Source organism: Eptesicus fuscus, chromosome 12 (assembly GCF_027574615.1).
Source record: "Eptesicus fuscus isolate TK198812 chromosome 12, DD_ASM_mEF_20220401, whole genome shotgun sequence".
Taxonomy (NCBI): Eukaryota; Metazoa; Chordata; class Mammalia; order Chiroptera; family Vespertilionidae; genus Eptesicus; species Eptesicus fuscus.
In genome coordinates, this window is record NC_072484.1 from 41,988,453 (window position 1) to 42,002,407 (window position 13,955).

Genomic DNA, 13,955 nt, shown 5'->3' on the forward strand with positions numbered 1-13,955 from the left:
GAGGATTAAACAAACAAACAAAAAGGCACTGAGTGAGCAGCTCTGGCTGAGCAGGCCAAACTCAGCAGGAGGTGTTTAAGCCAAGAGGGGCAGCGATTCCAGATAGTGTGGGGCTGTGGGTGCCCCTCCCCTAAAACCCCTCCCTACGGTAGCCACCTGCCCAGGAGAGCCCACAGGCTCATTTTATAGGACTTAGATATGAAAGATGGGAAAGGTATACTCTTTCAGGAGGCTGTTCCTTGACACAGGAAAGCAAGGAGAAGACCTTTCTCCGAGGCCCAGAAAAGAATGGTCAGCAGGGCAGGAAAGGGCCCGAGGCCAGCAGTGAGCCCAGATGGCAGGCCACAGGGCTAAGAAGCTGCCAGACACTGAGTAATCCCAGGGAGACACCCTCCCTACTGGCTCCTGGAGAAACACAGAGGAAGGTTTGCTATCTGGACTCTCCCCCAGCGGGGCTGTTGATTCAGTGAGTTTGGAGACAAACCGTGAGGGGGTCATGGACTTGTGAGAATGGAGCATTAGGGTGCACACCTAACCCCCCAGGGTTTCCCCAGAACAACAGGGCAATAAAGCGTGGGAAAGTGGGGACAACCGGTGGGGGAGGGGCCGGGCTTGGCGACCTGAAGTCTGATCGTATCTGCAAATGATTGACACCTGGGGCCAGATGATCACATTAAGCACAACGAGCCACGGCTCTATTTCGCAGTAGAAATGCAAAATTGCACCCGTTTTTTAAATGAAAATATAAGGTTTCAAAAATTTCTAGAGCTCTACATTTGACTTGTATTCACTATGAAGCATCCATCTTATATAAAAACTGCTGTTTGAAATTTTAACCCTGCTATTTTGGCTTCTGTAAATGCTTGCTTGCTTAAATAATAAGGAAAATAAGACTACTCCTACTCCAGAGAGGCCATAAACATACCCCAGACAAAGTTATCAGTGCTGGTGCCAGGCCAAGCCTTTGGTTGAGGTCTCAAAGCCCCAGCACATAGGGCTCTTTAAGAACTTGCAAAGGGGACCAGAAACACCCCATATTTGGGAGACAAAGAAGGTAAAAACATATAAATAGGGAAAGTTCCTCCATGTTGGGGCCCAGCATTTGAGAGACATTTTCCTCTGGGCCCTGCGCGTAATAACAGTAATAAATGTAACTCCATCTCTCTAAGCGTTGCTTGGTTCTTCTCCGGTTTTCTGTAACAAATACAGGTGAAGTCATGGTTTCCATACCAAGTTCAATGTACAGTGGAACCTCCCTTCTTGAACTTAATTCGTTCTGGAAGGCTGTTTGAGAGGCGAGTGTTCAAAAACCGAACCATTTTTCCCCATTAGAAATAATGTAAATTGAATTAATCTGTTCCAGACCCCCAAATGATTCCGTTTTAACCTTTCTTATATACAGCACATGTCTAATGTACTGTTAAATGTATAAATAAGCACTTCTTTTTTTAAATCTATGGAACCACCTCCTACCAGTCTTAAAGGGATCATGTTCAGCACTCATCCCAGGGGTGTCTTTCAGGCCAGCATGCAGCATCTTTGCTTGTTCACTTACCACTGCCTCCCAAATGCTGTCACTGGCTAACTGCTTTCCCTTTATCCAAATCAACAACCTCTTCAATTGCCTGTGACCATTGCTTCTTTCACACCCTTAGCAAGATTAGCACTTTTTTTAATATGCATTTTTATTGATTTCAGAAAGGAAGGGAGAGGGAGAGATAGAAACATCAATGATGAGAGAGAATCATTGATTGGTTGCCTTCTGCTTTCCTCCTACTGGGGATCGAGCCTACAACCCCAGGCATGTGTGCCCTCGACCGGAATCATACCTGAGACCCTTCAGTCCCGCAGGCTGACGCTGTATCCACTGAGCCAAACCAGCTAGGACAACATTAGCATTTGTGATGGCCTCTTTATGTTTTAAAATTGTGCAAAAGCATTCTCTCTTTTGCTTGTTGCCTGCGAGATGCTTTTTGTCATGCTGAGGTATCAGCATAAAAGGGTTGTCAGTTCGAAAACAGAGGTTTGTTTCAAAAACGAGACATTTATTCTGTGTACAACGATTGAAATTTCTTTTGAGAGCCAAATTTTTTAAACTTAAACTTCTTCTAATGCCACTTCTCCAAAAAGACTCACCCAGGCTGTGGTATTTTGTGGAAGAGCCACACTCCAGGGGCCAAAGAGCCGCATGTGGCTCGCGAGCCGCGGTTTGCCGACCACGGGTCTAGACACACCTTCCCCAGCTGTGCCCATTACCTCTAGAGACAACAGAACAAGAAACACCCCGGGAAAGTTTTGGCCAGTTATTTCCACACATGTCAAACCTTCACACATTAGAAAAGGAAAAATCAAACTAGCTTTTTTGCAAAAGTAAAAGAGAGTTGTATTTAGTCTTTAAAAACAAAGCACACACACACAGAGACAGACAGACACACACACACACAAAACCTGGCAACTAGTGATTGGTGGTATTCTAAAATGAACACCTCTAAATAAATGAACTTCCAGGAGGTTTTGAGTCCTTACCCACGTGATTATGATGGAAATGTTACTCCAGGTGATAGTATTTGTAAAAATACTAGTACATTTGTATTCTTCCTCATTCTGTTTTTTCCAACGTGGAAAGTTCAACGTGGGAGCTGGTGGTGACTTGACTCCTAGGAAGGGCACCAGGGCTGGTACTACCTGACACTTCCTCTCCAACCCAGCACCCTAACCCTAACCTTCCACCTCGAAAACTCAGCCTGACTATATCTTAAGTACCACCAATCTCCCCGTATCCCACCCCTGTGGAGAGCGGCCACAGCATTTGGATAGGTTCAAGCCTCGGACTAATGAGAGGGCACAGTCCTCTCGTGGCAAAGCCACGTGCAAGTCCCAGCTTGGAGGGCAAAGCCCTCCCAGCCCAATGATAGCCAAAGGCTATAGTTGTAAGCTTGAACCTATGGTCCGAACCTGTGGTCCCACGTGGCTGAGCGATGTGGGCTTGATAGAGATCAGGTGCAAGTAATTGAGTAGATTCGAAACTCAGAAGAACGTTGTAACCACGCCCTTTGCCTCGTAGAATCTGGCTATAAAATAAAGACACAGCTTTCAGGCTGTGGCGCTGTTGCTAGCTCTCTATCAGAGAGGACAGCGTCCCACCCAGACCCAGATTTTTTTCTCTTGTCTTTTCTTAGTCCTTCACCGCGCCCTCCGGCTCACCGAACCTGGCTGAGCTGGCTAGGCACATACCCCCTTGTCAATAACGTTGTGTAGTTTCAGACTCTTGGTTAAACAAGATTTTCTTTTTTTTTTTTTTTGCTCCCATCGTAACCCAGTCTAATTATCATTTAAATCAAAAGTAAATTTGCAAAGCTAAAAGAACAATGGTGTCCCGCTAAAATCCTTTAGCCCAAGGATACAATTAGGGAGAATTCAGAGATTACACAGGGGGAAAAACGAAGAAAACAAGCTAGCTGCTCCGTGCACATTTCATTTTTTGCAAATGGCATGTTCCCAGAGGAAAAAGCAGGCTTTCCAACTGGGACACCTCCACTGGAATGTTGGTTCACCTCCAAAATGTTGTATCTTGGGACTGAAAAAGGGCATGAGAGAATATTGATTCTGGTGGTGCCCAAATGACCATGTATTCATTTGACAAATCATAGATCTATGCACATAAAGGGAGCGAACTTTATTAAATGTAAATTTTAAACCTGATTTAAAATAAAAAAGAAAATATGGTACTTGTGTTAATTTCTCAGGCCCTGAACTCAGGGGGATGAGAATCAGGTGGTGACATCTAACACCTGTCTGCCATCTTAGAATCTCCTAGCTCCCCGTGGAGGGGGACCTGTTGTTTAGTTCCCTTCTGCACTCTTAGTCCTTAGCACAGGGGAGCTCAGAAAGCATTCAGTGACTCGTGTTACAAATGAAAGAACACACCAATGATTTACCGTTCCACTTATTTATGCATTCATTGGTTGACTCTTGTAAGTGCCCTGTCCAGGGATCGAACTCACAACCTTGGCATATCAGGACAATGTTCGAAACAAGAGCTACTCAGCCAGGGCTTCACATTTTTACTTTTAAATGATGCATATTCTCTTATGAAGCATTTTAACCCTGCTATTTTGGCTTCTGTAAATGCTTGCTTGCTTAAATAATAAGGAAAATAAGACTACTCCAGAGAGGCCATAAACATTGCCCAGACAAAGTTATCAGTGCTGGCGCCAGGCCAAGCCTTTGGTTAAGGTCTCAAAGCCTCAGCATATAGGGCTCTTTAAGAACTTGCAAAGGGGACCAAAAACACCCCATATTTGGGAGACAAAGAAGGTAAAAACATATAATAGGGAAATTTTCTCCATGTTGGGGCCCAGAATTCCTCTGGGCCCGCGCATAATAATAATAATAATAATAATAAATGTAACTCCATCTCTCTAAGCGTTGCTTGGTTCTTCTCCAGTTTTCTGTAACACTTATATACATCTTTTGGCTTTTGTGTAAACCTATCCTTCATAAACTACAATCATAGGATTCCCAGGTGAAACCATATCAACATAACACATTTTGAAACCTATTACCAAAGGACCTTCCTGAAAAGTTAAATGATTTATTCTCCCAGAAATAGTAAATAGTGCTCACCTGTTCATATATATATATATATTTCAGAGAGGAAGGGAGAAGGAGAGGGAGAGAGAAATATCAATGATGAGAATCATTGATCAGCTGCCTCCTGCACGCCTGGAGATTGAGTCTGCAACCTGGGCATGTGCCCTTGACTAGAATCAAACCTGGGACTCTTCACTCTGCAGGCTGTTGCTCTATCCACTGAGCCAAACCAGCTAGGGCATTGCCTGTTCATTTTTCATGTATTTCCTGGGTCTGGGCAATATGTGTTTTAAATCTTGCCAATTTATAGAAATAACAAACAAAGCCCCTCATCCCTTGTGAAGGTTTCTTCTTGTTTTGTACATTGAATGAATAACCTAATAATTTCCATGAGATGGTTAAGAGACTGAATATCTCTTTTGCAGCTCTAGCTTCGCTCCCTGAAATGGGTGCACATCTATTCCATAATCTGTTTCACTGAGGCCTACTTTTCTCCACTTTCCCCACTGCCATTATTTTGCCACTAGAGGGCAAAGACGCTGCAGAAACATAATCTTAAACTGAGATTCTTCTGAGCGTGACTCCCAGGAGGCACTGTTAATACGTGGTAATTAGACAGGGAACACAGGCCTACTCTTGGCCATTAGCATCCCCAGGTCATAATTAGCCCAGTATGATTGTCTTGCTTTGAGATGTTGTTTGAGATAATAACCAGTGATAACTATGTCTAGATTTACGATATCTGGGTTATTTTAGAGTTGTTCTAATAACTACAAAAAATTTCTTAAAATTGTATTCTAAATTTTCACTTCATTTAGATTAAATAGATTGTACATAACATATGGCTCCTATATCAAGTCCAAATTAACATTTGAGATGCTCCAGATATGCCACCTAAGAAACTCAACATGAAAGCAATCTACTGTGATAAGAAAATGTGGACTTGGGGCTGTTTAACCAGTAACTGGGGCCTTAATTCCTACATTACTTACAAGATGGAGGCCAGGAAGCAGCCACACCAACAGCGCAGCATTAAGTGGCATCTTTCTCCAAGAAGTTGTTTTGAGTGCATTTCTTCTCGCCTCTGGGGGAACAGGGTGCCTCTGTTATCTTCCCTGTGTTCAATCATCCTCCCAATAGGCTCTGAGTGGGAAGTGTCTTCTCTGGCCTTTTTTCAGAACCTTGGACCATCAATAAACCCATCTCCAAATCCCTGTTCCGTCTCCATATAGGAGTCCCACCTCCAGGACTCCCATTCCCACTCTTTCCCTCTCTCCCCACAAAGCAAACCTCCCAATGAATTAGCCAACCTTGGTGGAGCCCCAACTTCTTAGTTAGTTGCACTCTGACTGCTCTGTCCACACGTAGGCAGAAATGAGCTTTCCCCAAACTCACCAGAACCCTCCTAAAAATTTCCACATGGATGGAATGAATACAATACTAAGCATTTTACAATCTTATTTGTAAGAACACGTAGAAACCTCATTAGAATGGGCATAAAACTGGGGAAAGGAGAGTAAAGGTGAGGGGAGGGTCCCTTTGTCAATAGTGATGGAACCAGCCCTGCATGCCAGGCACTGTTCTAGGAGCTGGGGATCAAGTGGGAATTCCTCCAAGTCTTTGTCCTTATGTTGCTTACATTCTAATGTGGAATGTGAATGATAAAGAGTTGACCAATACAATGTCAGGGAGCAACAGGACAAGGGAAAGGATCAAACTCATGAACAGGGAGGGATGGAGAGTGCTACTTTGAACAGGGCAGGGCAGATGTGAGCAGAGATCTGAATGAAGAGAGAGAGAGAGAGCTATGTGAAGATGTAAGGAAGCATATTCCAAGTAGAGGGAATGACAAGGGCCAAAGCAAGGTGAAGGATGAGACCCAAATTGGCTGGCGGGTGAGGAGAGCGTGAGAAGGAAAATGTTGAAGAGGTCACCAGGGGCAAGGCTCTGCAGGACCTCGGGTTGAGAGTGAAGAAGTGGCATGATCTAATTTCTGCCATAAAAGAATGCCTGGTGGCTGTGCGGACTGAAGGAGAAAAAGAAAATTGTTTGGCATAACTCATGAGAATGACCTGTGAATGAAGCGTATGATTAACTCACTTCTGCATAAGACATCCATGAAAGAATGAATGAAAGAAGGAAGGAGGAGAAGAAGGACAAAGAAAAAACAACATTTATTCCGATGGCCTATTTTTTAGCTCCATGAGATCATTGTCCAAACTTCACAGATTTTCCCAAACACTTCATAATCCTCTTGTCCCCCTATGCCAAATGGTTTCCAGTAAATTTCCCAGTCAGTGTGCCTCAGTGGTGCCATGGTATTAACTTTCTCAGGGGCCCATCCCAATCATTAAACCTCTGCAGCGCTGAGGTCCTCAAAGATCAGCCCGTGCCTTCCTCTCACTGCACATCTCCCCTGGCTCACTGGCTAGAGTCTCCAGATAGAGCAAAAGTGGTACAATTTGAATTCAGTGCCAAAGAGGCCCTGCCAAAGTAACTGCTATCTTTCTCCCTTTACGTTGGAACTTAAATGAATTGAAGAAAATATGTAAATGTATCAGGAACAAATAGGGCATGATAGTCTCAAGAGACTCCAGAATTGAGAGAGAATGGTTTCTCTGACGTTTGCTAGTTTTTTCCATTATTTTCTGTTGCCCTGGTGGTTTGCGGCCTGCCCCACACAGAGACAAAATCGTGCTGGCCTTCCCTGTGTGACATAAAAGGGGTCTCAAGCAGGGCCTCTGGGAGACTGAGGTGAGGGAAACTGGGGTCGCATCCATTTTTTGAGGTTTAGGTATATTTAAAAATGAGGAGATTTAAAAAAAATGTCTGTGTGCTGTACGATAGAGCACATGAGTATATATTTCAAAATTGCTGGGAACTAAAGCACAAGCTGTGGTAAAAGGACTATAGAAATATGGAATAAAGGAAAATAAGGAAAAATCCCATAGTGTTGAATTTGAATTAGAGGTATCACTAAAAACTCATTATGTAGCTATAATGAGCTCTGTCCACTGAAAGGGCTATGAAGCAATAAAAACCCAGTGGTAACATAATTAGCAAACTAGGCACCCTGACCTTCTCTAAATATAGCTTCCCTATTAAAAGGAATTAGGGATCCTTGAAGAGTGGTTGGTTTTATGTCTGAGACAAAGTACAGAGAAGTCTGGATTATCTTCTCGTACCAAAATCAATGAGGTGCTCAAAGACTGATGGAGATGTGTGAAAGGACACAGCTTGGAAGGGAGCCCACTGGCCAAATTTGGGACCACCTGAGCATTAAAAACAATAATGGCAGAAGTGGATACTAACATTTAGAATTCTTTAAAGTTACTGAACAATTAAGGAAGTAGATGGGAGCCAAGTTTCTCACTGTTGGAATGGGGAGGAGGCTAAAATAATCCATGTGGTAATGGATTTGAGTTGGAAACATCAGCATTAACTCACATTTAGCTTAATGTAAACACAGATGGTTACATATAGAAATATTTGTAGATAAGTGACTACAAATAAGTTGGTGTGCACACACATCTGTCCTGGGTCAGTTGACAGGGTCTGGAAGTAATGATTCCCTAGCACCCAGATCTTGGCTTCTAATCTCATTCTCCGATAAAAGGAAGCAGGTGCACCTTGGAGAAATGATTGACTCTAAGACTAAGGCAGAAAATATACCAGATGAGCCAGAAAATAAGACAGTGCTCCAAATAAAACAGCCCTAACCAAAAAAAACACCATGATGGGAGTATATCAAAGGAACCCAAGAGACAACTGAAAGAACTCCCCCAATGGCCAAAGCTGGAACAATTTGAGCAACAAAATAAATAAAGCAGTATTGGATTATAACCTGGAGTATAAAATGAGTATCTGTGAGTCCACACTGATATAAATAACTGATTGAGAACTGGTTAACATATGAACTGAGACACAGTAAAATTCTTAAGAATTCATTTGAACTAAAATTGATTCCAATCAGGCAGCACCAAACCGGAAGTGGTTAAGAGTGCTCCAGGAAGTGGTTAAGAGTGCTCCAGGAAGTGGTTAAGAGTGCTCCACCCACAGGAGCTCTAGGTGAGACTTTTATAGAGAAAAGGCAGAAGCAAGGTGAGGAAATTATTGATGGGCTCGAGCTGAGAGCCTAGTGGGCTCTTGTCCTTCGGTTTCAACTTCATAATCTTGTGACATTTATAAGCTTTGATTTGGGTTCGCAGGCCACCCGGGCATTAGAGTCTAATGGCCTCCTTGTTTAATTTAACCTTGCATAAATGGGGGGAAAGAGGCAAGTCTCCTAAGCAGAAGAATTCAGAAGAATTTTTGGACTTACCTTTCCCTAATGCAGGTGAATCATAATTCCCCATTTGTTGACAGTATGTACCTTTGATATGATGTGATAATAACTTGCGCTAATACCATTGTCATTATCAGAAAAATATTCTTATTCTCAGGAGATACATACTGAAGTATTTTAGGGGTACAGTGCCATGATTTCTGCAACTTAATTTATGAGTCAGCAAGAAAAAGAATATATGTCTCTGTGTGTGTGTGTTTCCATATATATTCATATATAGAAATATGGACAGAAATAAAGAAAACTGGCAAAATATTAACAATTGCTGGATTTGGTGAAGGATACGTTCATTGCATGATCTTTCAGCTCTTTTGGAAAAATCTCAATTTTTCAAAATAAAAAGATGGGAAAAATAAGATCCAAAAACATGAAGTATTTTGAATGTACACGTTAAACAAATGAATGCTTTAAAAAGGAAAATACAATAGAATATAATTATGCTAAAATAGGATTTCAAAATCAAACAGTAATTTCAGAATCCATAAAAACAACTGGTCCCTGGTGCCCAAAAGGCTCTGTGATCTGCTAATAGACACAGGCTTGAAGTTATAAGATGACCACGTAAGAAACATCCTGTAGATAATTTTTTTAAGAGTTAATATTTGAACCAAACTGACAACATATGCCAGGGAGCAAGATCTCAAATGCTCCTGAAAATAACAGTTTGATGCTGCTTTTATTCGTTTGAAATTCAGGAGGGAAATAAGGAAGGACACATGGAGGTAGGAATTAGATTACAGGATAGTTAAGATTCTGTGCTCTCTTGAGGGTGGTTACTGATTTATTTTCAAAGGTGTGTTAACCTAGATGTACAGAAACAATGGACAGGGCTTGCTTAAGGCAAAGATAAGTTTTTGTTTTTTTTCTTAATTTCTTTATTGATTAAGGTGTCACATATTTGTCCTCATCCCCCCATTCCCATCCCACACCCCTCCCCAAGGATGCCCCAACCCCCTGTTGAACTTAACCGTTGGATAGGCTCATATGCATGCACACATGTCCTTTGGTTGATCTCTCCCAAAGATAAGTATTTTACTGGAAAAAAAAAATTATATGACAAGGGTGTGACTACCCACCATGATCTTCCCACTTAGGAATTTATGATCAGATCACCATGTGAGGTTACTTTACACAGAACCTCTTTTTCCTTCCACACCATGAGATTATTTGGGTGGCATTTCTTTGGAGAAAACATCAAGGATTCAAATTTGAAGCCTGACCCCCTTTCTCTCTCAGCCTTGACCTAGATTCTGAGCAACTGTTTACATAGAAATATCTCTCCCACCCCCACCCCATACCCTGGAGCTATTCTCCACTGGGGGCTGGGAAATTCCCTCCCAAGGCATTGAACTGCTGCTCAAATGCACAAACATCCCTTTTATGGTTTCGCCTTAATCCTTTCCCTTCCCCACTGCTTAGTTTACAAAATTATCACTTTGAAAGACACAGCAGGAAAGAGTATGGGCTGGTAATGTGTGTCCAGTGGACACAGGAAACAGAAAGCCAAACTTAGCTGGCTCCTGGGGATGGGGCCTCAGAGGCATAGAGGGATAGAGCAACTGGGTGCTCAGGTCCCCTGAAGGGCCATCTGGAATAATAGGGGGAACCCTAAGGCAAAGTGAGAAGGGGCTCCCTGACTTCACTACCTGACTCTATTCCAGGTGCATTTTGGGAAGAAATGAAACTGGAAAGGGGCAGGGAGGCCCAATTTAGTACTTGGAGAGGCAGAATTTCCTTCTTCCCTTTGCTCTCTTATCTGATGGACTCTGTGGCCAGCTAACTCACTTCCTAGTGCACTGATTGGGTAACTGCCTGTGCAGAACTTTGTCTCAACTCACTCCCCACCTGTTCACAGTCTTAGTTAATTCACAAGAAGGCAAGAAAGGGTTATACTGTTAGGGGAGAAACCACTGAAATCCATTCCACCGAGGCCCAAGATAGTTGTCTTCAAGTAGAAAGTAAACCTCGCCCTGGCCGGTGTGTCCAGTAGTTAGAGCATGGGCCCTCAGACCTAAGGGCATGTACCTAAGTTGTAGGTTTGATCCTCAGCCCCAGTTGGGCACATGAGGGAGGCAACCAATTTATGTGTCCCTCTCTATCACTCCCCCTTCCTTCCTCCCTCGGTCCATTCCGCTCTCTCTCAAAAATCAATGGAAAAAATATCCTCCAGTGAGGATTAACAAAACAAAACCAAAAAGAGGAAACCTCAAATGTTGGGAGGAGGTGGGGAAGGGGTGGAAAGGATGATTAAATTCTAGTTTAAACAGTTTCTTTGTTTAGCTGGATGGTCTGTTACATATATCCATTGTGTTAATACCTATATTTTTGGTTTACTTAACACATCTATATATATAAAAGCCTAAGCGACCGAATGACTGGTTGACCAGTTGCTATGATGCGCACTGACCACCAGGGGGCAGACACTCAATGCAGGAGCTGCCCCCTGGTGGTCAGTGCACTCCCACAGCCAACCTCCTGCAGCCAGCCAACCTCCCACAGTCCCTCTCCCCAGCCAACCTTACATGGCACCTCCCCACAATGGGCCCCCCCAATTGGCTCCAATCACCGGCCAGGTTGAGGGACCCCCACCCATGCACGAATTTGTGCACTGGGCCTCTAGTTTCATAATAAGGTATGTTTTAAGTAGCCGGACGGGCTGCGCCTGTGAGAGGATCAACATGCCTTTGGCTAGAGATGTACTACATCTGTCCTTAGAAGAGGAGAAGAAAAAACATAAAAAGAAATGGCTAGTTCAAAGTCCAAATTCCTATTTTATGGATGTAAAATATCCAGGTTGCTACAAGATCACCACGGTTTTCAACCTTGCTCAGACAGTGGTACTTTGCGTAGGTTGTTCAACAGTGTTGTGCCAGCTGACAGGAGGAAAGACTGGACTCACAGAAGAGTGTTCATTTAAAACAGTGGTCGGCAAACTTATTAGTCAACAGAGCAGCAAACCGCGGCTCACGAGCCGCATGTGGCTTGCGAGCCACAGTTTGCCGACCACCGATTTAGACGAAAGCAACACTAATGATCCACACAGCTTCCTGAATTTGGGTTATATCACAAAAAGCCTTATCGGTTTAGTAATTCTAGTTAATCTACCAGGATAATGTAATTACATTTAATTTTGTAAGTATACAACAGTGGTCTCCTATTTTGGTGTCAATTTTTCAATAAAGTTTTGATTATGGGGAATAAAAAAAGTTATGTTTTAAGTAGACCTCAGAATAAACTGCTGATTTAGTTCAAGTCCGGAAGCATATTGCCATGGAAGAACCCTGGCCTAGAAGTTCATTAGATCTAGAATCTGAAATCTGTATCAGCTGCTAAGTCTTCCAGCAATTTTGTGCAAAAACTCTACCCTCTGTGCTTCAGCATTCCCACCTTAATGGGGAGAAGGTACCTGTTCTGTTTACCTTAAATGCAAGCTGTTATGAGTGACATTTGGGGTCTAGACCAGCATCGCCAACCGGTGGTCCACGGACCACTGATAGTCCGTGAGGTCCAAAAGATTGGCGACTGCTGGTCTAGACTATTCACAATGTTAAATTTATAATTGCTGGATTTGGGGGGTTTACTAGCATGAGTGCTTTTGTAGGCGTAAATGATGGAGAGGAAAGAGAACCTGATTCTAGAACCATAAACTAAGTTAGCAGGCTTTCTACTCACCACAAGACCTGTGTTCTTCTCCTTATTTCTGTTCTCAAACTCTGAATCTTTCTGCAAAATAGCAGCATTGGGGGGATAATAAAATAGTTCTCATCTCACTGTTTTGTGTATGTTGAGGAAGGTAATCAAATTATTTTCTCCCTAAGCATGCAGGTTAAAAGCAAAACACTTTCAAGTTCTCTTATCTTTCCCTAAAGCATTTTCAGCTTCAGAAGTGTGTGCGTTTCCTGGAACTAATATCATATTGTATGTAAACTATCATTGTAAAATAAATTTTAAAAAAAACTGTATGTGTTTGAGGAATGACTGCAAATGCACACAAATTTATTTAAAAATGCATTGTGATTCCTAGCCAGATTAGTTCACTTTAAAACAGCCACTTTGAAAGCTATTCTTCCTGCCTATGATTTTTGCTTTCCTTAAAACATGTATGAATCTCTTCTGGTGTTGCTTTCAGAACTGATTTATAAACCACACAAGAAACTCTATCCCATGAGTCCAAATGGGGGCTTAGACCCAAAGGTGTTACTCAGATGGACCATCTGCGTGACTGAAAGAACAACCTTTTAAATTGTTTCTGGAAAGCAAAGCTTGAAACAAAGAGAAAAGATTTGACACCCTGGCAGATATTCAAAGAATCAACCCTCGGTCCTGAAAAGTTTCCAGAATTTTCTTGGCAATAACAGCATTGAACAAACCCATGAGGACAATCTGAAGGCAACTACTCTTATCTGGATGTAAAAGTTTTGGTCTAGCTTCTTCTAACATTGAGCCTTTAAACTCTGTAATTATTAAGAAAAAGTTTTGGAAGTACAATCTGATGAGAGTTTATATAGCTCATAGGTTGAACCAGTGACAAAATGATACCGGAATTTGCTTTTGGGCAGATAAACTCTCAGATTAATCAGACTGGTGGACAATGAGAAGGAAAATGAAAACTTGGGTGCTTAGGCAAAGATGTTACATTTTTAGTGCAAGAAATTAATGCTGGTCTGGACTTTTGATTAGGTGATGGGTCCTTTTGGGACCTAACTCTCTTACTGAATGGTTCAGATTTGTGTTTTCTTCTTGTCAGAATTGCATCTTGTCCATTTCCATTATTTATTCTAGATCCGACACTGTTGAGTAGTTGAAATACCTCAATGTAAGTTGAAGATCTTTTTTTCATTAAATTTTAACTGGAAAAATTATTGTTACTGTGATTAAAGTAAGTGTCAATCATCATTCTATTTACTTATAAAAATAACAGTATTTAATTGTTTATTATAACCAAATTATTAATTATTTGGGGGGGGGCTTAGCAGTAGACATTCTAAACAATTATTTGCATTTACCTTTTAAAAAA

The 13,955-nt window shown here is 42.1% G+C and overlaps 1 protein-coding gene across 1 annotated transcript; it reads left to right on the forward strand.

Annotated features, from left to right (window-relative positions):
* The first annotated feature begins 11,616 nt into the window (after window positions 1-11,616).
* On the forward strand, window positions 11,617-13,735 carry LOC114234482 (40S ribosomal protein S27-like). The gene is made up of 2 exons (XM_054724289.1): window positions 11,617-11,862; window positions 13,721-13,735. Exons 1-2 carry the CDS (start codon window positions 11,617-11,619, stop codon window positions 13,733-13,735), a joined length of 261 nt encoding a protein of 86 aa, XP_054580264.1.
* Window positions 13,736-13,955: the final 220 nt, after the last annotated feature.

What these genes read in the sequence shown, in the direction of transcription:
- LOC114234482 (XM_054724289.1), top strand. Translation starts at nt 11,617, where the DNA reads ATGCCTTTGGCTAGAGATGTACTACATCTGTCCTTAGAAGAGGAGAAG.